Source organism: Triturus cristatus, chromosome 11 (assembly GCF_964204655.1).
Source record: "Triturus cristatus chromosome 11, aTriCri1.1, whole genome shotgun sequence".
Lineage (NCBI taxonomy): Eukaryota > Metazoa > Chordata > Amphibia > Caudata > Salamandridae > Triturus > Triturus cristatus.
In genome coordinates this window covers 492556487-492582198 of record NC_140594.1, presented here as the reverse complement: position 1 = coordinate 492582198, position 25712 = coordinate 492556487, and the positions used below count along the sequence as shown (strand labels likewise).

The window sequence follows — 25712 nt, the reverse complement described above, 5'->3', positions numbered from 1 at the left end:
CACAGAGAACCCTGTCCCTGCCGGCTGGATGCATTAAGATGTGGCCTAACTGTTAGAGCGAATGACCTCGAAGCTGGGTTACCAGGTTCGAGTCTCTGCGGCTCAACCTCTTGTGATTCTGGGAAAATCACTTCATCTCCCCACGCCTAACAAAACATGGATGTGCCCATCTAGAACAGCTGGTGCTCGTGTAAAGCGCCATGATACCTCCGGGTCGAGTTCGAGCTATATAAAACTGAAAGACAAAAAACACGGCTCTGCGGATCTTACACGCCCGGATATTGCTTGTACTGACTCCACGCAAGGAAGCTAGAGATGTTTAGCAACGACTGCTGTGGCACAAAATGCTTGAAGGTGCTTGTGTGTGGCATAGAAGGACTCCCTGCAGATAAATCACGGATTACAGTGACATAGCGCGTGACAGTAAGAAAATAACAAGCGCTCGCCATGATGTTTTTGTCGCCTTTTTCTGCCGTCCCACTTGGACGGCCTCGCTTGCTAAAAGGTTTCTTGTCTTTATGGGGCCATGTGTTTGGCCCCATAAAGAAGATAAGAAACCTTTTACGCCAGCAGGAAGTCAGACGAGCCAGTCCAACTGGGACGGCTCTAAAAGAGAAAAGTGTACGTCACTGGAAGCTCTTTTCCAATGGCTGGCCACCGTTTAGCATAAACGGTGACACCAGCCAATGGAAAAGAGGGGCGGGGCTTAAACCCCGCTAGTGAAAGCTACCCAAAAACATAAAATCTGCACAGCCTACGCTAGCCGAGACCTAAAAATGAAAAAAATTAAATAAAGCTAACCACAAAATGATTAATGCTGCATAATTTACCTTTTCTTCCTGCATAATTTAATCAACCGTGTTGCATCATTTAGTCCTCTCTTATCACATAATTCCAATGGCCTTTCTTAATGCGTCAAAGTGACAACGTTTTTTTTAGAGGTATTGTAAGGGTGTTATACTTCAGAAAATGCTTACATTAGGTACAGTCTGATCACTTATTATTAAAGGCTATATTTTGTAGGATTTTTTTTTTATTTCAAACACTGCATCATTTTGCAGCAGCCTATGTTAGACGGTGTGTAATGCAACTTGACTTTATTTTTCAGTGAGTCGGTTTGCTCTGTTAGTTCTTTTCCTTTAAGCAACTTATTGACACTGTGACCTCCCTTCAAATCACTCTGGGCTGCGTGTAAATGAAGACAGCCAGGAAATGCAGCAGATAAATAAGGCCGCAGTCCCAGGCTATCTTCATTTACATGTAATTGCAGAGGCATTCGCGCCGCCCTTGGAAACCATCCACGGACCCCCGGGCTTTTCAACTTATATATAGAGCCTCTGGCAAGGAAGATCAGAGATGATCTAGAAATTCAGCCTTTTAGGTGTGCTGGTTGGGAGAAAAAACTGGGGCTTTATGCAGATGATGTAGTGATCCTCTCTTCAAACATTAGGGAAACCTGGCCGCGTTTAATGGCCTTACAACGGATTTTGGGAAGGCCTCAGGTTATGAGGTTAATGAAGAAAAATCCGAAGTTATGACCTGGAATATAGAGGAGACACATGGGAAGGACGAGATAAGATATTTGGGAGTAATGATACCACAAGACATTGATAAGATAGTAAAGCTTAATTTTGACAAAGTTCGGAAGGAAATTGTTAAACTTTTAAAATCTTGGTCCCACCTTCAATTAACAATCTTCGGAAGATGTAACTTGATCAAAATGGTAATTCTCCCAAAGCTTACTTTTCTATTTGATGCAATACCTCTACCTTTTAAACCGCTTTGGCTCAAGAATCTACAAGGAGACTTAGGTTCTTTTATATGGGCAAGTAAAGGACCAAGAATAGCTTGGAAGAAGCTACGAAGAAGGCTGGAGAAAGGAGGAATTGCTTTACCAGATCTCCTCTTTTACTCTTGGGCTTTTCTCTTGAAGAATGGCAAGTATCTCTTTAACGTACCTAATCCCTTAATTGCAGGTGGTTTGTGGTATACCATAGCAAACCTAGAACCAGGTGGGAAGGAAGGTTTCATCTTTAAATATGCCGACCCCAAATTCTTTAAAAAGGTTAGGTTGAAGATCTTGAGAGGGCTTGCAGAGACTTGGTAGAACGTGAGAAGAACCTTGAAAATGCCTTACTACAGTCTTTTAGCCCCTATTTGGGACAGTCCCGGCTCCCCAGAGTGGACAAAAGATAGCTTGGCCAAGCCCCTATCACAAGGTGGTCTTAGACAATGGGACCAGCTAATAATGGATGGAAGACTTATCTCTTGGGAGAGTTGTAGTCAGATTACAAATTATAGTCTCTCCAGATTTAAATACATGCAAATTCAGAGTTGGTTCGCTGATCCACGAACAAAAATAGGGGACCAGAATGAGTTAGAGTTTCAACTTAAGCTGCAACTACGTCGAAAAAAGGAGGTGGCGTTGATCTACTGGTTATTGGTGGAAGCTGAAGATGGAGATTTTACGCTTCCAATGGAGTTGTGGGGAAAATACTTGCCGGAATCATCGCTGGAAAAATACTGGCAAGTATCTATGGCTATGCTTTTTAAATCAGTTAAGCCTGCGCACCGGAGAAGAAACCATCTCTTTTCCATCCATAGAGCATATTGGTCACCTTTGAAGTTGTCAAAGTTTGGGGGAAGAGGAGAAGTTCCTTGTCCAAAATGTGATAAAACGAAGGCAGATGACGTCCACATGTTTTTAGAAGGTGTAGAGCTGCAAACCTATTGGAATGAAGTGACTGAGATGTTATCCATAATGCTTAAGCTGCAAGTTAAGGTAAGCGTCTTATTTGTCATATTTGGGCAATTGGAGCCTGAAGTAAAATCTACTAAAGATCAGGCGAGACTTATTTTTTACATTGCACTGCTTGCCCGAAGAGAAATCTGTAAATTATGGGTGTCCCCTCTCTCCCCAAATATGGATAACCTGCTACAGTCTATTAAGTATATAGTTACTCTAGATGGAAAGAGCACAAGAAATGTACATTTTTGGCTCCCCTTTACTGAATGGTGTAATAACTTAAATAATAAGAGATAATTCTTTCAAATGGTCCTATGATTATGCCTACCAGCCTCGCTAAGCATTCGGGATTATGGTATATGTGTCTTTTTTTTTTGTTTTTGTTTTTTTACACATACATACCCGTTTTGCGTAATGCAAAAAGCATAAAAAGGGCAGAGGTGTCAGTTACCCATCGAAATGTGCAAAAGAGGAAGATCATTTGCTTTATCTTCCCAATAAAGAGGCTTATGAGGACTAAAAAAAAAAAAACACACTTATAAGGTCCCAAAGGCGAGATCTATTGGCTATGCCAATGCTTGTTGTATATTGTAGAAAGTATGTCATCACAATTTAAATATGAATGAACATCAGTGTTCATGTGACACCCTCTATTCATTATCTGTTTTGTGCCCTCTCTAGTGATTATTGGCTGATTTTTGGGGAACTTTAATCTATATAAATTACAGAGTGTTGTCAAAGGTGTCTATACACTTACTGAAAGTTTTAACATCGCCGGGAAAGGTACACGCCTCCCAATGCCAGGTTGCTGTCTGCATGAACGTTTGTTTTCCTATCTCAATTACAGATATGTCTTGAACAAATAAGAACAGATTATCTGATCACCCAATGGATCAGGAGTGGATTATCATCTGACATGTAAGTGAAGGAAATGGAGTGTGGCAACTAGTGTTTGTGAATCAGACCAGTAGACAGGATCGTAAATGAAGTCCCCTTTCTTCCATTTCAGAGGTTGCAACTTGAAAGCTATAGTTGTTTAAATACAGTGTGTACAGAAAGAAATTGCTTTCTATGCTACCACTGCCTCTCTATCTATGCCCTTTCTAACTCACACCTATGAAGTGCAAGTATCTATGCCCTGACGTTAAGGATAGATCACTAACTGGCACCAAAACAACAAGCATTGGCAAAGCTAATAGGCCTCATCTGTGGAACCAATTCACTTTGCCAACGGTTTTTTAGCTATGCGGTACAGCATTTCTGATGCGGTACAGCATTTCTGATGCTGTGCTGCACGGCTAAAGTATCAACTAAATAAAAAATAAAAAGGCTTTCAGTGCGGCTGGCTTACCTATTTTGTAAACCCGCATGCCTGCACCTACAAAATGAAAACGGCGTGTTGGATTGGAAACCAAAAAGAAAAAAACATGCAAAAGTGTTGTTTTTTTTAAGCGCGTGGGGTAAGCAACTCAGAGGGAGCAACACAGAAGCAGCATGGGGTGCAGGAGGGGGAAGCAATACAGGGGCCCAGGTGGGGGGGGAAGTAACACAGGATACAAGGGACAGAGGCAAGACAGGGATGCAGGTTTTCAAACGAGGTGGGGAAAGCAACATGGGACGGAAGCAACACGAGTGCGCGAATGTGGGGAGGAAGGAACACAGGACACAAGGAGTGGAAGCAACAGGGGGCATCAGTGGTGGGAATCGAACAAGCAGAAGACAGCAACGTGAGGCTAGCACAAAGACATGGAAGAGAAGGTAACGCAGGGGAGTGGAGAAAAAGTACACGGGAGAAAGAAAGCAACATGAAGCACAGTAAAGGAAGGGACAGAAGCACAAGAGGGAGACAATGGAAAAACACAGGCAGTCGTAGTATTCTTCAATAAAATGAAAAAAGCAGTACCTGAAAAAGTGAACAGTGGAAAGACATAGTAATGCGTCCATGCTCCAGGGCTCGGTAAACAAGAAGGGAAGGGAACGCCCACACAGCTAACGAATAAGAAGCAAGTAAAGAGAGTGACAGCGAAGCTAGTCAAAGCTAAGGAATGGGCAGGCTGTAAGCCTACTGTAAAATAACAGTATGCCTCACAACAGAGTGACCTAAAAATGTGGGTAGAACACACTATCTGTAACGCCGTGGACCGAGTCATGGCCTGCGACGTTTCATGCTTCACCGCAGCGGGCTGTGACTTGGTCCGCGATACCTACTTTTCAATCTCCGGCACGCTGCGACTCAGTGCGGCAGCCGGCTGTTTTCTTACAAGGTACGTCACATGGCACCCCTCTCCTCTTTTGGGGCAAGCTGCGAGTTTAAGCGGTGGCCCCATTCTGGGGCCAATGGTGCTTAAAGCAAAGAGGTTCCATTCTTGGAACCACACTTTCCGACAACACTGCCTGAGCTCCCACTCTGCTTACCTGATGCATGGATGGGCATTCCAGTCAGTTTGCCTGCAGCCATTTCTCTTGTCTTGGGGCCATTTTTTCCTTGCATCTTCTTCCCATAATTCCTCATTCTGGTTCCCAGAATGCTTTGGGGAAGGTTTTTCTTGCACCATTCTAAGATGGTGGTTTTCCGCATCCTTTCACCTTGTCTTCCCAGTCCAAGATGGTGGTTATCATTTCTTGTTGCTTTACTTCGTGACCGTGGGTATATAAGTGGGTGAATCTCTCATTTTCCTTGCGTTGCATCACTCTTCGCTCCTCTTGGTGTCTCTTCGCTCCTGTTGGTATTCCTTGTTCCCTGTGGGTTTCCTTCTTCTGCAGGACTCCTCTTTATTTCCCTGGTATAACGTCTCCCTGCTGAGTATTCTCCTTGCCATGTCCTGTTGCCTTGATTGCTGGAGTCTCCACCTCTACCAGAGTTTATTATCTTTAGGGTTTTTCCTGGCGGGGACTCTTTCGGGAAACCACTGTCTGCCCTGACGTTACATTGTCAACAGCTCCGTGGGTACCGGAAAGGGTCGCCCCAACCCAGGACAGACAAGAACCTTCAGGACCCAGAACCGGGAAACATACTCTACACATTAAGGTCAGAAGAAAGAGTTCCGAACTTGACATTATCAGTTTACAAGAACGGTGGGCGATGAGTGTAGTGTAGAACGTGTATTGTCCCTACAACTGTCGCAGCACAGAGCACACCCAGGTCCAGGTATAAGGTTTGATGATAGGAGACTACCACAAGGAGAGCCGATCAGGAGACTACCACAAGGAGAGCCGATCAGCAATCTAGTCAATGATGTTGTTCCCCCCCCCCCTTTTTTTTCCTCAGCACACAATACACCCAGACCCAGATATAGAGACAGCAGTCTTCACATCAAATAACTGCCACATCCCTCTTCTGATTTAGAGCAGTGGCAGATTTGATTTATTTGGAAAGTTTTGAATGTGTGCAAACATGGCCACAGGGGCATCAAAGGGCCTCAGGTTTAATGATTAATTTTACAGTATATACAAAAGGTGCAAAGAGGAAAACCGTATCACATATCGATAAACAGTGCAGCAGTACAAAAAAATGAGCATTTGTTGTCAACAGCATCAACCAAGCAAGAGCTAAAGGAGCAAACTCAGGGATGTGGAATTCCAATAGCCCAATGCCCGGGACATATTGTTTGGCGTCCAGGGCAACAAGTTTTCATGTGTATTTTGTCCTTGGGACAAGTAGGCCTAACCTTCTACAGCACAAACCCGTTGGCTGTCAGTTTGCAGTACCACATTATGGATCAGGGAAGGGCACTGTCAGCAGTTCAGGTAATATTTTTTTCCTTATGTTAATACTGTTCAAACTTGTATTTGTGTTTCATTAATGGAAAGCCTTTATTATTAGGGTGAGCGCTCCAAGTAAATGTTGTAAGCCCGAACGGCACTACTGACAGTGGTTCCAGTATAAAAATGTGTGCAAACGTTTTCAAAGTTTAGCAATATGAGGCTATGTATAATGCTACCAGAATGCTCTCTGATTTGATGCAAGTATTTTCAGAAGCTTGAAAGCAAGATTGATTATTCTTTGCTTTCAAAATAAAATGTTCATTAAAAAACTGAAAGCAGGAAAAAAACATTTCAGCATCATTTAGTAACGTGTTGATGCATGCTGTATTTCTCAAAAATATTCATAAACTAAAATAAGTAAACTGTTTCATAAGATGATGGAAAACAAAAATAAACAAGCATTGGCAAAGCCAGTAGGCGTGAAACTGGTGGTCAGTCTTTTAGTTTTGTCAATGTGTGAATTGTTTTGGCATGGCTTTTGTAAAATCTTATTGTTGTGGGAGCTGTTGGGCCCTCACCATTATAACAAGCATTGGCAAAAGCAAAAATTGTTTTGGGTTTCAAAAAGCATACACTTCCACAGTAGTTACTGGCACTGAACAAAACTACTTCGTGTGCCGATCTGTTCCTTATGAAAAAGCAGAATGCTGTCACTCACAGTGGAGCCAGGAGATACAGAGTGAGACAGGCAGAATTTTAAAAAAACGCAAAAGGTCATGGCCAACGCCAGACCAAATTAGGGGCCCAATTATTACAGAAAGTCTCAAAAGTGCACCCATGGTAAATGTCGTTGCATTAAGTGCAGCTATACGGCTTTCGTGAATTCCCAAGAATTTACAGAAGTAGGATAAGAAATAGTGCTCCTAGAAAATATTTGTGAACTGCATTTTAGCATGAGCACATATACATGTGTAGATTTCCTCATGTGAAATTCTGAGTGTTTGCAAGTTCACTTTCCATCCAACCATTTTTTCCCCAACTCTGGAAGAAGGTTTACGTCAGCCACTGTCAGGAGTAAATTTCCAACATTTCTCAGTATGGGAAAAGATTAGAGAAGAGTTGTTGAAAACCCTTAAAACATGCAAGTTAGTTGGTTTGCACAGACTCAAAGGGGCATTCTAACCCTGGAACTATTGCTAACCACTACCTTAAGCCCCAGTATGTATATCTGTGGAAACATGGTAACATAAGGGGATTGCAAGTATTCAAACTCTACTATGGTATGAGCCCATTTCAGAGCTCTTATATAAATAGATTGATGCCATAATTTGTCGCCGCACTACATGGCACCAACGGGACAAGTGGATTTTGTTATAGAACAAGTAGATTTATGAAGCAACCTGTCACAATAACAAGTAGATATTTTATTTAATTCCACACCTCTGAAACGGATACATTCAAACCTCAATGTAAAGTACAGAACAGTTGTAATGACATTTGCGTGTCTGGGATTCTTTACAGAAAGTGTCTTTCACTCTTCTAACTTTTGAGAGGCGGGATGGGTGATATGATCTTAACAATTACAAATGTTTCTCAATCACAGACGTTTTCATAAGTCTTAACCACGTCAAAGATAAGATGAAGAAAATGACAAAAAACACAAACGCTTCATGCTGGCTGTTTTCCACCCATTGTTAGAACACTGAAAAATCGACAAGCACGATCTCTAAGGTTTGAAGATTTGTCTACTAAACACCAGAAGCAATTCACAGTATTCAGAAGAGTCCCTTAATTAGCTGTGTGGAGAACCTATAGGTATAGTGAATATGCATTCCCCGGAAACAGCAACCAGTTAGGGAAGACGATATATATCAAGCATTTTTTTTATAACACTCAAATACAAAGGTAACACAGTTTTTTTTTAAAGGGGCAGAAGGGTAAGTTGAGCGATGTTTCTCATCTTTTATTATTCATATCACTGAAGTTGTATTGCACTAGTCATCTCTTCAGCTTTATCAATAACGCAAAAATGTATTAGATAAACAAATGACATCTTACAGTAGTTTTGTGATTTCCAGTGATAATAATAACATTTCCGTTGACCCAACTCACTGATACTCAAATTATTAACCTCAGAATGATGAAAGTCTGGTCGGACCCTGGCTTAAACATGTGAGCCCATATCTTAGTGAACTTTCTTAGTGTGGAATTTCGAAGTATATGAACTGTGTCAGACTGCTGAAGTGCAAAAAGTGAAATGCATCTGAGATTAATGAACATCTTTGGCAGAGATCAGACCTTGGCTGAATTAAAACGTTCAGATTAAAACATTGCTGCAAACTCATTGCAATGATAGATGTGAAAAGATGCTATTGCTTACCCTGTTCTCTAGCTCAGGAGGGAATTTTGTCTGGAACTGGCATAGTGTACCATTTGTGTAGTCCCTCTGGATAAAGACTTTGCCAGCCACAGCTGCCTGCTGCCTCATCGCGGCCAGCCTTCAGGTCTTTAAAAAAACAGAAGAAAAAAAACAGAAATGTAGTAGAAATAAAAAATAAACCGTCAATCCAAATGAACTCACATGTCCACTGCTGAAACGAATTTCATATCTCATATTAATTCACCATTAATCCTCTTTGGGTTTTGGAGCAGCGTGCTAATTAGCAAAACGGCGCTTCAATGCCTCATCGGGGGTAGTAAGCACTATATAAATGAAATTACAATATCCTAATCAGGGTTCACCCCACATCAGATGTAAGCTAAACTTTGTTGTCTTTCGAATTCAGTTAAAACAAGCATTGGCATAGCCAAGAGGTCTCACTTTTGGGACCTTATAAGTATTTAGTTATGCAGCCTTGGTGCAACAACATCAACTGTTGCATGGCTAAACACTTATAAGGTCCCAAAGGCGAGACCTATAGGCTATGCCAATGCTTGTTTACTCAGTTGAATCTGGCTTTGAATGTGCTCACAAGCATCACCCAGTACCCCATTCGCTGTGGAACATGACTAAAGAGTGAAAGCCTCTGTGCGCGAGTTCCATGTCTCTGCTGCTCTTCAATATTACTAGAAGACACGTGCACTCTGCAGGTGCAGGAAGTCTTGTTTGGGGAAGGGTGTGCAGCAGGTGAGAGGCGAACCTGGGGTCGGGGTTGCTGTTGCCCCCTGAAGCCTGACCCACCTACCCTGATAAGAAGCTGCTTGTAGAGTGACCAGTGGAGTTCTGCTGCTCCTAGTGTACATTTCACTCTGTTTCAAGCTTATCAGAGGAATCTAGTAGGGCCAGCTTGGAATGATTTCAACACTAATGCAGTTTGATGCTGCAGACTATGATCAGTCAGAGTCTGTGGTCCAAAGGAGCATCTTCCCCTTGTGTGGAGATGCTACCCCATAGGAAGCAAAGATGCGAACTCAAGAGCATACCATGTGTTGGTCCAGCTATAGCCCTGCACAGCAGCCACGTGCCAGTGATGTAGCGCACGAACGCTGACACACGCCATTATTGCACTGCAGCACTGTTAATAACGTCCCAGTACATTTAACATGTACTGCAACAACATGAAAGTACTGTGCTGAAAAGTGCCTTGCAGGCTGCAGAGATGTGCTTGATTCCTCAACTTGTAATAACATCCTCCTGTCCATACTGTTCTCTGAGAAAAAGTAGCTAAAGTTCCTAAAAGAATCTCTAAATCTCGTTATTTACTTACTAGTTCGGTACTCGAGCAGTAATATGCTTGATTCTGTGTAGAGCGCCAAGAGACTCGTCTAGAGTGTATGTGGCGCTCTAATAATTGTTAAGACTAAAAATACAATAAAGCATTTGTAATTGTGCAAAAGGTTAGCACTCTCCAGGAAAAAACACTGCCATGCTGAAGAAATGTGGTTATAATCGGCTTCCGTACTGCATAGGCCAGTTTGTGCAACCTCTATTATCCAAATGGCAAACCGAAGAGTTGTGTAGTACCGCTCTAGTAAACGTACTGTACTCTGACAGAGACCTGCTAGTACTGTGCCAGTCAGCATGCCGTACTATCAGAGAGATGAGATGCCGCTGCATTGCATATTCTAGTATTGTCGGTCAAGTACCATGGCAACCGAGACATATAAGTAGCCCTGTCCATGTACTCTATTGCAGGTCTGCTAAGGAGTGCAAGTCCTGTCTAAATAGGTACATCTGGTATCTTGCTGAAAGCATGAATTTCTGCCCGTATTAAAAATCTCTCTCTGAGGAAGACACTTTTGCTTTACAGTGTGCTCCGCACTGTGTAAATTACTATATACATGTTGTATACTCCAGAGGCAGCCTGCCTTGCTCTGCTAAACGAGTGGTGCGCGCGCGCCACAGCGAGACATCTTTTTTGCATTATCGCGCACGCATTTGTGCACGATAATGGAAAACATGTGTGGCCCGTGCGGGTAACCGCAAGCAATAGGCCGTGGGCGGGACATTCACCCGCCTTTGCCCAACTGCGTGCTGTCTTTCTTAGAAAGACGCACGCAAAGCCCAATAGCCTATGAAAAACAAAAACAACCGCACAATCGTGTGGTGAGCTTTCTGAAGCCCCTTACAAGAAGTCTCGCCAGAGCAACGCATGTGCACTGCTACAGGCTCGACTTAAAAAGGTATCTTACTCTTACGTCCCAGTTTTCCCTTTCTGAACTGGTCGGGAACCCTGCCACCAGTAGCTGCACCCAGAAGTGCCTCAACAACTGTCAATTCTGAGCTTTGAGCACATGTACCATGCATGCTTGCGTCATACATGTATGCACTCTCTCATCACTTGCCTTTTCTCCATCTGATGGTGTGGATTAGAACTTTTCTCTCTCTCAGTTAATTCCAAACACAGGGACCAGCCCCCAATACCTCTTGATCTCTCAGGTTTTTTTTTTGTGTAATCCATTTTTCCTCCATCTATTTCCTTCAGCGTGGGTGCCTATACCTCAATGCTTTGCATTTAAGTCATGCACGTTGAGTCACTGACATTTTTCTGCAGCTGGCCTAAATAACCACTGATGCTCCTGCTTAGGGAAAGGTCTGAGCTCTGTGTATACTATTAGAACTAGGTATAAGAAATGAGAGTAGAAATAAAATTCCGGTGGTGCAATCTAATATAGGAATTAATAGTATTAGGAAACTGAATTGTTATATTCAGATACACAATCATAAGCCCATGTGTTAGGATATGTCTAATTAATATGAATCATACCACTATACAATTTAATAAAAACATCATATTTTATTAAAAGCCGGTTAAAAACAAACAAAACAAAAGCAATTTATGATCCTGTCATAAATGCACCTATTGCCAAAACATACAAATATCATATGTACTTAAAGTAAATTCTACTAAATTCAAGAGCACAACTGGTACACCTTACTTAAGTACAGTTTTTCGGACCCAACAATACACAATAGCTACACCCAGCAATTAACAATTCCACAAGCTTAGAACAGAGAGACAGGAATAGACAGTACAATTTGTCATTAAATAACACATCCGTTAATAAATTTCAAAAAGGCTTTTCCTATACACAATATATGAATACAGTGTCTGCAAGAAAAGCTGTTCCCACAGATTGTGTTGTAATGCTGCGTCGACGCGTTTCGATGGTTTAGTCTAATTGTCCATCTTTTTCAAGACAAAAAATGTTTCATCATCTCTCTTATTATAGGCACTGTTTGGTTGCCGTTGTAATAAACTCCTTATAACATATCTTGATCTCCTCGGATTCGTGGATTATCTATTTGTTCTTTGTCATTTAGTCAAGAACATCTTGTTGAGCGATATTAGTTTGTTGTGTTTCAAGACCCTGTTCCTGCGTCTTCTCAGTACGGGGCAGATTATTCTTAATTGCAAACTCCTCCTCAATTTGTCTTTGGCGATTTTCACCGTATTCTATGAGGAAAACCGCTTTGCCTGTTATTTTAATGTTGCGGGGTGAGGCGAACACGTATCACCTCCTAGTTGCGATATTAGTGAATACAGGCTTAAATAGCCAGATGCGATACAGAGTGCTCTTCTGCCAGAGAAACAGAGGCATCCCAGTAGGAACCTTCACACACAGAAGTCAATGTATGGCTATGGAGGCCTACACAAGTGATACGAGTGGTCTCAAGGAAGGTGAAAATACCTAATTGTAAGACCGTTGTTTTACCACTCTACCACACAACTTGTTTCAGCAAGATCTAGGCATCACAGTTCAGGGAAAGAGCTTGAAGTGCCTTGGGAAAGAGGCCACTTTAAAACCTTTCCTTTTCCAGAAACTGTCTCGAATCAAAATCAGCTCCTTGTCTGAGAGCAGACCACCCATGCATCACAGGGGGCTAATCCACTCTTCTTGGTGCAGTGCTTGATGCCTGTAGCAAAATAGTCCCAGGAAGCAGAGCAACAGACCCACTATCAGTTCACTCCAGTGACAGTGGAGGTGCACCAGTGTGTAGAGCCCAGCTTCAATTGTGGGAGATCCGTTGCAGTGCCAGCCTAACCAGGCAGGCCTCTTACCACCCTCAAACTGGTCTCTATGAACATCCAACAGTAGAGGTCTAATTGGGAGGTTGGCCCTACACCAGAGGCACACCTCACCAAGGATTGGATGATCTGCCACTCTCCATGCTGGTCTAGATCTTCGAGAGGCAGGAGTTGGATAGCAATAGTGCCCTTGGGTCAAGCTGCAGTAGTCTTATGGGACCCTTGCATTTTAATCAATTATCTTAATAGCACTCAATTTCCTTGGACTAAGCCACAACTATCACTCCCACCTGCTTCCTTCTACCACCAGGGCAGTGAACACCATGGAATACACATCTGACTAACTGATCCATCATCCAGAAGTTATCAAAATTCTGCCAGCTCCCCTTTTATCAGAGTGCAATTGTTCCCTTATGATGAACTCACTCAAAGGCTAATAATTGGGTGGACAAATGTCAAATTAAGGACCAAACGGTCTGCTTTAATCCCTCCAGTGGCAGTGCAGTGCAGCTGTTGTCAACCTCGTGGCATATCCTACTAACCACACTGCAACTTCCGAAGATTAAGACAAGCCGGAAGGCACCAGTATTCCATCCCAACCAGGACTGCTACTTCTGGTCCAGCTGCCAGTCGCAATGCAGACAGCTCTAGGTTAGCCTCCAGGCATAGGTGAAGACGCTTGGATTCATCTCCCCACGCCTACTCCTTATAAGGAACTGATTTCAGGGAGACAGATGCCAACTGGGGAACGGCAACCCAGAGGCCAGTACTTTCAACTAAGGTGACAGTCTCTCAAACAGGCAATATCATGCTTAAAGGATCGCAATGATCCAGGAGTACTGTGGCCCAAGGTGTAGGCTGACTAGGCCTTTAAGCCACCAGTGATCAAGCCGCATCAGAGAGATGTTATGGACGCTTTTGTCTCAGCTTGCAATTTGAAGAACATTAGAAAACAAGTACTGAGCTCCTAACCACAGTCCAGTGTTTGTCTCTGGGATCCACCCTGATCAGTCGATTGTGGTGATGCCTGCTTCCCTGAAGGACGAGACAACGTCTTTGCTCTTGAACAATGAGGCAAAGTATCGGAGGCATATGACAAAAAAACCTACATTCTGAGCATCTCGCACTCTGTGACCAGCCAGAAAAAAGGTATACGTCATTGCTTAACCATGGTGATGCAGAGCAAAAACTGAGTGTCCTAGGATCTCACTTCCACTCAAAAGAACCATGAACTCCAGGCTGCTTGTGTGATGACAATTATTTCTCAAGTTGTCAGAACTTAAGACTGAGGCTCAGGTAAACTTCAACAGCCTCTTCATAAATGCAAAGAATACGTTTGATCCCTGGATGGATAAGGACATCCAGCTATAGAGGATAGGCATGGTCATAACCCAAAAGTATAGTCTCATCCAAGATATTTCACAACCAAAGCTATCTCCCTTCATTCAGCTGGCAAAGTCTTTTCAGTATTTCAAGGCTAGTGGGCTATTTTACTCAAAACCCCTCATCGAAGCCTCTTGATCCTGAGGAACCAATCAGTCAGAGATGTGCATGAGAATAAAGAAACAAGTCTGCTACTATGCTCTACCTGCTCTTCTATGTATCATATCAGGGGATCCATTCTGCTTTAGTGGGGGTGCATCATCAACAGCTATTCTTTACAGCTTCCACTGACAACCCATCCAGGTCATCTCTGTCCCAATCAGTATCCCAAGACCTTCTGCAGTAGGTTACAAGACTCCTCCTTCTAGGAGCTTCTAAGGCAATCCCACCAATGAAGAAGGGTGGGACATAAATATTATGTCCAGCATGCCCATGCAAGAAAAAGGGAGGAAGGCTCCACCCCATGGTAGAACTCAACGATCTAAACCTCAATGTTAGTCTCTTAGAAGCTCACTTTAGCTCAAGGTGTAACAGCTGGTCAAAACAATGACTGGTTATGTTCTCTGGCCTACAGGGCATCTATAACCATGCCGCTGCCCTCGATGGACACAGAAGTACCTCTTTTACAATGGGACATCAAAACTACCCCTATAGGACAATGCCATTCGATCTCAATGACAAACAACATGTCTTTACCAAGATGTTTGACTCTGAGGCAACCTTTCTGTGACAAAGTCCACTGCTACACATACTTGGAAGATTCTCTCACCCAAGGTAGGGAGTTGAATGTGGATTAAGCCAGACACCCATCACCATATACAATCTTAAGTTTTTAGGAAACTACCAAGAATCCTTCTCGGTACCTTCAGCTGTAAATTCCAGCTAGTAAAATCCTTCCCTCTTCCAGAAAGGGTAAAGAACATCAGCGAAATAGTAATTACTTCTTCACCAACCACACTGTGAATGCCTGGTGGTGACAGAGGCTTCTAAGTTTAAGTTTATTTATTTTGCGTAGTTATTGAAAGCCATTGCAATGTTCGGTTTAAAAAAAAAAAAAAAAAAAAAATGCAATAAAATTATAGTTATTCAATAATAAATACCATAAAACAGAGGCTAATATTATAGTTCATTAAAAACAGGTAGCTGTACAGACGATGTCAAAGTTCATTTGTTAGCAAAATAAAATGCAGTGCATTCGCTGTTTCTTGCTAGTACTGGGCGTGGGCGTTTTAAGGGCGTGTTGGGGTGCCATAGAGAGCGTTTTGTAGTTAATTACTGATCACCCTTTATTTAACAAAAGGGCTTGTGCTCTGTCCTTTGAGGAAAGCCAGTCCCGAACAGGGCCGGACTGGGAACCAAAACCGGCCCTGACAAAGTGCTCCGCCGGCCCCCACGGGGATGGCCGAGCACTTTGCCAGGGCCAGTTTTACGCCGATTTTGTTACAAGGCCGATTTTGCAGCTATGCTGCAAAAACCGTCCTGTAACAAAAACGGCCCCCAGGGGCCCAAAACCGGCCCCCACCCGTGCGGTGCTAAGGGGGATTGCTCGGTGCCCGCTGCGGCCAGTCCGGCCCTCGTCCCGAATTATGAGTTAGTTGCGCCATTGAAGGTTCTTACTTGTCTGTCTGTTATTTCGCTATTCCAATTTTAGGTGTTTTTTGTTCAGCCAACTTTAAGTATTTAACTTATCTGCAATTCAGCTGCGTGTTTCCCGGGTTAAAGCAAGCACTGCTTGCCTCCTGGTGAGGATGCCTAACTGCTTGAGGGAAGCTTTTAATGGCAGTAACCATTTGTGATGTAGATCCTTACAGGTGCAGATTAGGTGTAAGGTGTCTCCTTGCTTGATGTTACACAGCCTACACGTGCTTGGAGTTGTGGCCCTCAGACATGGTGGAAGATGCTAAGTGCACGGGAGGATGCCCAGTCTGTAACTTCTACGGTGCAAGTGATTTGTAAGAGTTCAAGGTCATTCAGGCATGGGCCCTGTCTGCAAAGGTTGCCTTGTCCTCTACCACCACAATTTGTTTTACACATTTCCATGCCAATTTTGTTAAAAGTTAAATGACCAAGTTGAGTGTTCCAAAGGTCAGTGAGCTTGGTACTTTCCAAAGATGTCTGAAGATATCTCCTCGCTTGGCAAATGTCCCTGTAATGGATTTCATTCCACAGCAGTTGGTTTAACGTATTTGGAGTGGCATTTCTGATCTTGTGCCAGCAGATGTCATAGGACCCATGTCTGGCCAGGGATTGATGAAGGAGGCCAAAACGCCAGCCTTATTTGCGCCGGTGACGTGTAAAGCGGGAGGCAGAACATGATCCTGTAAGTTTTGACCTACGTACTATCTAGTACTTTGGCGTCCCTCCCCCGTAATGCTTCACTGCCATAGGTGATCCTAGGGAGTAGTTTGGCCTGGGCAAGTTTTTTTATTGAAAGAGCTATTACCAGCCCTCTTCTTCTTTCCTCTTTTTGGCGTTTAAATGTTCCTTCCTTATCTATTATGACTCCTAGGTATTTATAATCCTGCGATGATTCTAGTTGATTGCCATTCAGAAACCAATTCCTCTGCTGATTTCTTTTGGTGTTTATCGACATTGACCGAGTCTAGCGAAGATTGATTTTTAAATTATTTTCTGTGGCATAGTTCTGCATTTCCGTCAGTAGGTGTTGGAGACCCACATGAGTGTGGCTGAGCAGAACGTAGTCTGCATACATAAGATCGGTCAATATTTTTCCATCTAGCTTCGGGGAGTGTGAATTGCAAGCACTGAGTGGGAGATCGGCCATGAATAGATTGAACAGGGTGGGAGCAAGCACACATCCCTGTTTCAGGCCTTTGCTTGTGGGGGCTTTAGAGGAGAGGTGGGTTCCGCCCCCTAGTTTCACCTGTACCCAGGTGTCTGTGTGGAGAGGAGACAAGATGTTTAAGATGGACTGCGGAATTCCCCAGCTCGCCAACTTCCCCCACAGTCTACACTTCTCCACATTATCGAATGCTGCGCTGAAATAGATGAAAGCATAGGTGTAAGGGAAGATTTGATGTTTTTGCTGCGTCTATCAATAGGGAGATTGCGAGAATATTAGTTTATGTACCCGCCATCTTGGGATAGCCTGTTTGATTTGGCAGTATTATCTCGTTTGCCTCTGCCCAAGTTGTAAGTTCCTCTAAAATCGTGCCTGCAAAGTATTTTGCTTCATTATCTATCAAAGCAACTAGCCGATAATTGCTTGGCTCACCCTGGTCTCCTTTTTTAAAGATTGGCACAATTGTCGACCCCTTCCATGATTCCGGTAATCTGTTCAGGAGCCTGACTTCCAGAAAAAGAGGTTGTAGGATGCCAGCCCAGTCCTCCGACTTGGCTTTAAACAATGCAGGAGGAATGCCGTTTGGTCCTGGTGCCCCTTCTCTCCTTTCCTTTGCAACCTGCTTTTTTATTAAGAGCAACAATGAGCCGCTAGCTGCGCAGGGAGGTGTAAATTCTGTCATTGACACGTTTGGTTCCCAGGTCCATGTATAGCGCTCTCCAAAGTGTTCTGTCGTTCTGACGTTTCCCTTTTGGTTATTGAAATGCTTGGAGATAAATTCCGCCCAGCTGTCTTCCGAAATGTGTGACGATATGCCTTCATGGTGGGGGGTGGATTATCCCGTCCACAGTATTTCAGAAGCAAACGCTGTCATTGTGATTTAGATCATGTCATATTTTTGCCCAAGTTGTATTTTCTTTGTCTTTGGTGATATTCCATTTCAATTTTTAAAGTGATAACCTTTGGTCCTTCAGGAGTGAGCATATACTTGAGTCTCCTGAAGATCTTCTCAATCTACGCATTGTGCGATTGAATTCTTTTTTGAGGGACTTGAGACGATCTCTTTGCCCTTTCGGAATACTGTATTTCTGACACATGGCCCGAGCATGGCTTTTTTTAATTGAGGTGGCGGCATAATGATCCAAGAGTGTGGCTGTAAATTGTCCCCATTGGGCTGTTTGATCCGTTGAGCCTGTCGCAAGAGATTTGAAAAGATCAATTGCAGCTTCTGCCTGAGGTTTGGTGTTATTTACAGTGCATTTGATCCTTCTCAAGTTAGAAATGTGTGTGGAGCCCAGGTTTAGGTCTTGAGTAATAATGCAGAGGTTATTAACTGCAGTTCTTGAGGGCGGTGGTCGCTCTCCCCCTTGTCCCCCATTCAGAACCCCTTAATATATGGAAACAGTGAGAGGCTTACAAACGTGTAATCCAGTACTGAGCTCGTTGTTGCAGAGTAATAAGAATCAACTGGAGGTGAATCATCAGGAAATCTGCCGTTAAGTGCTTGAAGGTGTAGATGTTCTAGGTCAGCCAGGAGGCAACTTTTCTTGATATTCTTCCGCCCGTGAGTTGGTGCGCATTGCGTGGGGATGTTGTGGATTTCAGTTTGTATGCGAACCTCCTCTCCCTCTGCGGTGCCAAAGAGGTAGTGGTTTAAGTCTCCGGACAGAACCATTGTTGCAAGTTTTCGTCTCTGTTGTGTACTTTGTCACTAAGGCCGTTAGTGTTTTTTTAAGCTTTCCCTTTTCGTTTGGGATGGATATACGTATTAATTAAGACCACCTCGGTTTCTTAACCTTGTCGGAATATAGTGATTCTAACTGCTAATGTTGTTGCTGAGGTGGAGTCCAGGAGTACCGCTGATGGTATGCTTTTGTCGTAGACACGCAAGTGGCAAGCCATCCAGACGGGTGACCAAATTTGCTGCCCCTTGTAGCTGGTGTAACAAAGCACATGAAACCCTGAATGTGCTGAGGGTCCGTGAGCCAGGTTTCTTGCAGCATGATAATGTCAAAGGCGTTGACATATCCCCAGTTTTCCGGATGCTCTATTTTTGTTGATAGCCCATTGATGTTACATGAGCATAATCGAAATTGCACATCCTTTGCTCTGCCGCTACCCTCCTCCTGGGATTAGTGTCAGTACTCCTCTGTGCGTATAGTTAGAATTTGGATAATTAGATCTTTATGTGCTGATTGCCTCTGCAAGGCTGAAGCTTCCTTTAGTCTTTCTTGCGAGTCCGTTGAGCCGCTGGCATTTTTTTGTGGGGGATCGCCCCAGTGCCCCTCTGAGCACAGAACTTGTATATGATTGATGCATTGTTGGTACCGTGCTGGAGTTTTGTGGTAATAAGGGAGATGGATACCCTATTTTTTTGAAAGGGGAGATATCAATGCCCCAGTCTTGAAAGGTTGCCTGTGCAGCTAAGATTTTCTCTGCTATTTTACCTGATCTCCACATTGCCTTTGTAGCCTCAGGCCTTAATGAGTTTGCTGTGTTAATAAACTCTACAGAGAGTAGGTCCGTTGAGCACAGTTCTGTGAGACTTGGAATTGCCTTCATTAATCTTATGTTGCCTCCATTTAGAGTGTCATGGTGACCCTTGGGGGTATACAAGGGGTGGAAAATGATAGCCTGATGTTCTTGCTGCAAGGCATTTGTTGTGGTGCTGGCCGGTAGACCTTATCAATTGTTATTGGAGCCCCCTCAAGATTAAGAGGTGATGTAGCTACTCGCTCCGACTCTAGATTTATTAGAGATCGGGGCTTAGTTTGAGATTTTTGCCCCTTCTGTTGTTGCAGCTGGCCCAACCGTGTCTAGTGTTTCATGGTCGGCCCGATGACCGTGTTAGAGTCAGATTGATTTCAGAGGTGGATGGCAGATCTGGTTGTTTAGGTCCTGCCATGCACGTTGAGCTGTTGCTATTACCTTCCTAATTAGATATTGCTCTGGTGCTTTCGGTTTGTTGATTGGTTGTCCAGTTTGCAGTGGCAGTATCGGGTTCGGAGGGGCCCTCGGAGGGTCCTATGCCGAGGCTAACCTCCTCCGATGACAAAGATGTTGTGCTTAAAGCTGGCCATTGCAGCTGTAACTGTAGCAGTAGTGATTGCAGGCCTTTGAGGGTGGCATTGCTTGAGTAGAGAACATTTCCTGCGTCCCTTAAGAAGCTGAATTTTGTATACATTTTGGGTTGGTGTGAGTCTATTGCGTGCATAGGCCCGGTCAATGCTAATGTATCTCTCTGGTCCGAGATGGTCGTTATGAGGTGTGATTCGGCACTTGTATAGTGTTTCTTCCCTTTTCTCCCCCGTTCTAGGGAGGGTGGGGGGGCGGGGGGGGGGGGGGCGGCGGTCCTGGTTCTTCCTGACCTCATCGGTTTATCTTAATAGTGCTTTAGTTACTTAAATTCACCTCTTTGTGCGCCTGCTGCGCTTCCTGTTGGTCAAAGTTTTCAGGGTCTCAGAATTTTGTGCCTCACAGTCTGACTGGAGCTATGTGAAGCTAGCGCTTTTATTTGGCTCTGTTGGGGACACTGGTGAGTTGGCAGATGTTTTGTAAGAGGTGGGAGCTGGAGATTTGCTGGTGTACTCCTCCATTTCCTCCGTTTCCTCTTTTTCCTCCAATTCCTCTGTTTTGCTTCACTGCAGCCAGTTCCTACCAGGTCCCGAATCCCGCCATTAAAGCATTACAGCAAAACAATGCCACAGAACAGCAGGACGGCAGGCTCCACACAACCCCCTTCTTGTCCCCCCCCCACACCCTCCCCCTGGTGCAGAGCGCAGCAGAGTTAGAAGCCCAGCGCTATGTGCACCAGTGAGTATACCAGGGGCGGGGACAGGTGGGCGCTGTGGGCTGCTGACTCACCGAACTGTAGCTGTAACTGCCGCTCCCTGTGTTGGCACGCCTCTACCGTCTGTAGCAAGCCTCGAGCCGGGTGCCGGTTGCAGTTACGTCTGCGTCCAGGCAGCGGGAAAGGCAGGGAGACAAGATGCCAAAAAAGGAGCCAAGAGGCCGCTATCAAAAGCCGCTTTCAGGTCAAATGTCGGTAAAAACCGGAGTCCGGGGTTCAGATGACTTTATCAGCCGTTTTATCAGCAGCCACTGCACTCTGCCACTTCGTCAGCTTGTACAGTACGGTACGGTACAGTGCAGTGCAGCCGCTTCCCTGGGGGTCCTGCTCGGATTTCAGTCTATAAGAGCACCACAGCGGCACCGCAGCAGTACCGATGGCTAAGTCTCCGCTCGTCTCTGTGGCGTTTCAGCGTTCCCAGAGGCTCCTAGGACTAGAAGCAATTTGCATATGGGTTGACTCATGCATTACTAAGGAAGGAGTGTGTTTCAATGACAGCATACCAGTCTGTGAGCACTAACAGCCATTGTTCTACACTCCACCTGCCATTATAGACGAGAGGGAGGAAGCAGAAGAGCCATCGGGCAAAGGTCTTTGTGGTCAGGCAGGGTTAGAAGAATGGCACACCTGTGCACGCAGATAGGCTTTTAAAGTTTCAAGCTCTGCTCCTAGCTGGACTTGGAGGCAGAAGGTGTGGGCCAGGTATGACAATTACCTTCTGGGCATTGAAGTCTTCTTTAGTTCCCTGTCGCAGTCCCTACTTGTAATGCACCCAAAGGAAACAAAACATGAGTGGAGAAGGAAAAGAAACAACAAAGCAAGCTCCTAAAGTTCAATTAGTGCAGGCGAAGTAAAATGATGGAATGTTTTGCTCACATTTGTCTGTATGTCAATGTCAAAGCTCTCAATAGTTGGGGTATTTCGGTTATAGTCTCAATTGCTTTCTTTGAAATAAACCACATTATTTCACTGCAGCTCAAACCCATCTTGCCTGCTAGACTCCTCTGCCCCAACCTAACACAACAAGTGGCCCTACTGAATGGAATGATTTGCATGACACAGATTGTAAGAAGAGAAAAAAAAAAAAAAAAGATTAACTAAAATAAGACTAGCAGAAAAGGTGGGTGTTCTATCTGGATCCAAAGGAACAACTTTGACTTTCCAATGAGAAAGCCAATTTATTACTTGAATATACCATCTGGTGCTGCAAGCTATAACTGGGCATAATGCATGATTTGGTATGTGCTCTTCATATAAAAGATTTAGTTTGGGTGTTACCCACATGTCGCATTGATGAAGAAAAGAATTCCTCATATAACCTTGTCTAGTGCTTGCATAAGGATAGCCCTTTGAAAACAATTACATATTTGTAATAGTTACCCATATATTGAACAGCAGTAAAATCAAGACTGTACTCAAGTCAGACGCATTGATGCACTCGAATCATGTTATTCTACCATTTGCTCTTGCTGTTTTTAGGTCTCGCCTGCGAACGCAGCGCGAAGCGCTGCTGTCCGCAGCGAGATCTATTGTTGCTGACTTGCTTCGGAAGTGGGACAGGAGATGGGCACGCGCAAGGCTTTTGGCGGATTTGAGCCTGTGTACGTGCACGTACAACAGACACGCGACGTGCACATCTCCAGTCCCCCTTCTGAGGCAAGTCAGCAACTTTGTGCCATCATACTCACTGTTGCCACTGATCCTTTGAACATTTGCGCTGCAGATCTGGACGATGCTGTTAAAATCCCGGGACGGGGAGCGCTGCGGGCCCAAGTGCCCGTACATAGCGGTAGTGCGTCTGCTTTTTCTCGCTGCTGTGAAGGCTTCCCAAGTGCTACCTCCTTCGATCCAATAGGGCGATCTGACGTGCCCCGGTACTGCTCCCAAGCCCTCTCCACTGCTCCGGCCTGCAACCTAGCGTTAGGTCCGCTATAGTCGGGTCTCTGAACCTGCCCCAGCTATCAGCAGCATACCCAAACACCCATAGCACGCATGCGCCACACGCTGAGCAAGGCACGCCTTACGCCGGGCGCACTCGATACTTACGAGCCACGTCACAAGGGCTTGTTGTATGCAGTGAGGGAATGCATCGCAGCCTACTGAATCGCCACGCAGCTATTCGCGCCTTTGGTCTGAGGATACGCCAGCGGTTCTGAGACTGACATTTTCCTCCTACAAGCCACCTGGGTAGATGTACTTTGGCCTGGGAGCCCCACTCTTGCTTTATAATCATGGTGCCTGGTAGGTGTAAATTTAAGCCGCATGGAAGCTGCACTTAGTGTTGTAGCACGGTGCCCACTTAATCTAATATACAGGGCACCGCGCGCGCTATATGTTCGACCATGGCATCGCTTATTTAATGTTCCTTTTGTCCTGTCACTGCTCGTCTTGCCATCCGCTTCTGTTGCTTTAATGCAGGTACTACTTCTCCTTGTTTCCGTTGCCGTGCTTCATTTTCTTAGCTGTGTGCGGCATGTCTGCTTCATGGTGTTTGCCTTTGATTTTATTTTCCCATAGTGGCGATGCCCTCCCCTCCCGTACTCCGTCCCCGCCTCTGCAGCACACACTATGCTGCGTCTCCTCTGGTTGCATTCAGTGCTCCTGCAACTGCCCCAGCCCCGCCTTCACCACTTTTACTCTAGCAGGGGAAAAGGTGTGTGTTTATTTAAATAGGGCTTGTGTTTTCAGCGGTCAAGGATCGGCTGAAAACAAAAGCACTTTTAGCTTGTGTTTTCAGCCGATCCTCGCCCCTACTCTAGCCCCTCTCTCCCAGTTTACTTTGTTTTAAGCAACCAAGCCGATCATAGTCCTTACTTTACTCCTGCCGCTATGTGGTAATTACAGAAAAAGTGGCAAAAGCATTCTGTTTCTATTTCGGCTGCAGTGCTTTTACAAACCAAAACAGGGTCGTTAGAACCCCATTGCTGATGGTACCTAAACGTTTTTTACCTTCAGTTCCTTGTTCTCCTTGAAAATAGAACTCCACACAAATATCGATAGTCGTTTCGATTTTTTTGTTGTTGTAAAAGTCGCATTAATCAATGATGGAGAAAGAGCCTATTTTCTGCACCGTCTGTTTTATACCTTTCAAATTTAAACATGGTGTAAAAACGAAACTAATAAACCTTAATTCCTATACCGTCCTTATCTCCGTTTAAACATACCAACCCTCACCCTCTGGCCTTACAGACCACACTCTCTTAGACTTCATGTAGACCTGAGTGACTTTTAAAAAAAAATCATTGGGAAGCAGAAGCAGGTCAATAAGCAAGTCTGCAAACATCTGCTTTTCAGATTTTGATTGCCATGGATAGAAAAAAGGGCACTGTTTATAGCTGCCAGCTTTATCACTCTCTCAGCGTCAATGCCATCCATGCTTTTCTCGTGCTTGCCCATTTGTTCTGTGTTTATCTCAGATCCCTCTTTACTCAATTGATCTTGAATTTGAAGAGCTGTGTTTGTGTGTTGATATCCTTCTGCATAACCTTAAAGGCTGAGCTGCCAGTGGAAACACTACACAATCACAACACCCATGTACCTTGACTACCTCTCCTTTCCCTGGGTGATCCGTCTGAGTGGTGCTGGGACAAACCATTTCTGTTCGTCCCTACAGCAGCACATCCTTCTCTGATCTATTTTGTCTAGCTGCAGACACTGACAAAGCACCAAAAACAACAAACAACCTTAACAACGTTTACCAAAACTGTTCACCTCCTTGTGTCACCAATTTGTCCCCCAAATATATGCTCTTTAGTTGGGATGTCACATATTTGTTTTTTTTGGCCAAAAGATGAGTGCGATGGCTTGCTGCATATTGAGCGGTCTGCAGTTTTTGGACCGGTTATATGGCAAGATTGCAAATGACGCTGGACGTAAGCAAAGCGGGAGCTAACTAGTGCTCCTGAAACTACTGCATCCTTCACTTAGGAAATGTAGGGTTAGGGCTCTTTTGTGCAGATTCAGTGGGCTTTTTTTAAGTGCGTATCTGATATATTTACCCTGCACACATCCACTTAATTCCAAAACACATAATTACACTCCACAAAAAAAATTCATCTTCACAACATGCTACATAATACCACTACAAATCATGCCACATAATTCCACACATTACACAATTCAATGCCACACAATTCTGCATAACACAACATAACACTCCACATAATAGCACTCAGCGCCACATTTTCACGCTACACATAATTACACTCTACTCAATACAACATAAATACACCCCACATAAATGCACTCTATGCCACATACAAGCAATCCACATAAATGCAGTCCACACCATAACACATAATTTCAATAAGCATATTTTCGCTCAATGCCACACAGTTCCACACCATACAATTCAAATAGACACACTTCCAATACACACCACATAATTACACACCAAACCACATATTTCAAATACACAGCACAATTCCAATACACACCACATACCTCCAATACACACCACAGATGTACACATAATACCACAACTAACAATTCCAATACAACTCACATAATTCCACTCCACACCACTTACATTCACTACACTCCAAACCAAAACACATAGGTAAAAGACATTATCATTTACAATGCCAATAGCTCTAACTCTCACAAATGCGAGACCTATTGCATTGCAAATGCTTGTTTTTTCTGTTGCCACTTGTTCCAAGACTTTCAATAACATAGTTGAAATTGGCCTGCTTTATATTGGTTCACTCCCACTCCCTGCATTTATTAGCCATTTGACTGCTGTAGATACATTGC

At 44.1% G+C, this 25712-nt stretch overlaps 1 protein-coding gene across 1 annotated transcript in view; it reads right to left on the bottom strand.

The window, feature by feature from the left end:
* The window catches only part of LOC146784464 (golgin subfamily A member 7), a 191116-nt gene that overhangs the window by 159634 nt on the left and 5770 nt on the right, over window positions 1–25712 (bottom strand). Inside the window, exon 2 of the mRNA XM_085633223.1 lies at window positions 8832–8957. Within this exon, the coding sequence (XP_085489349.1) occupies window positions 8832–8939 (108 nt within the window). The 5' untranslated portion in view covers window positions 8940–8957. The remainder of the gene's footprint in view (window positions 1–8831; window positions 8958–25712) is intronic.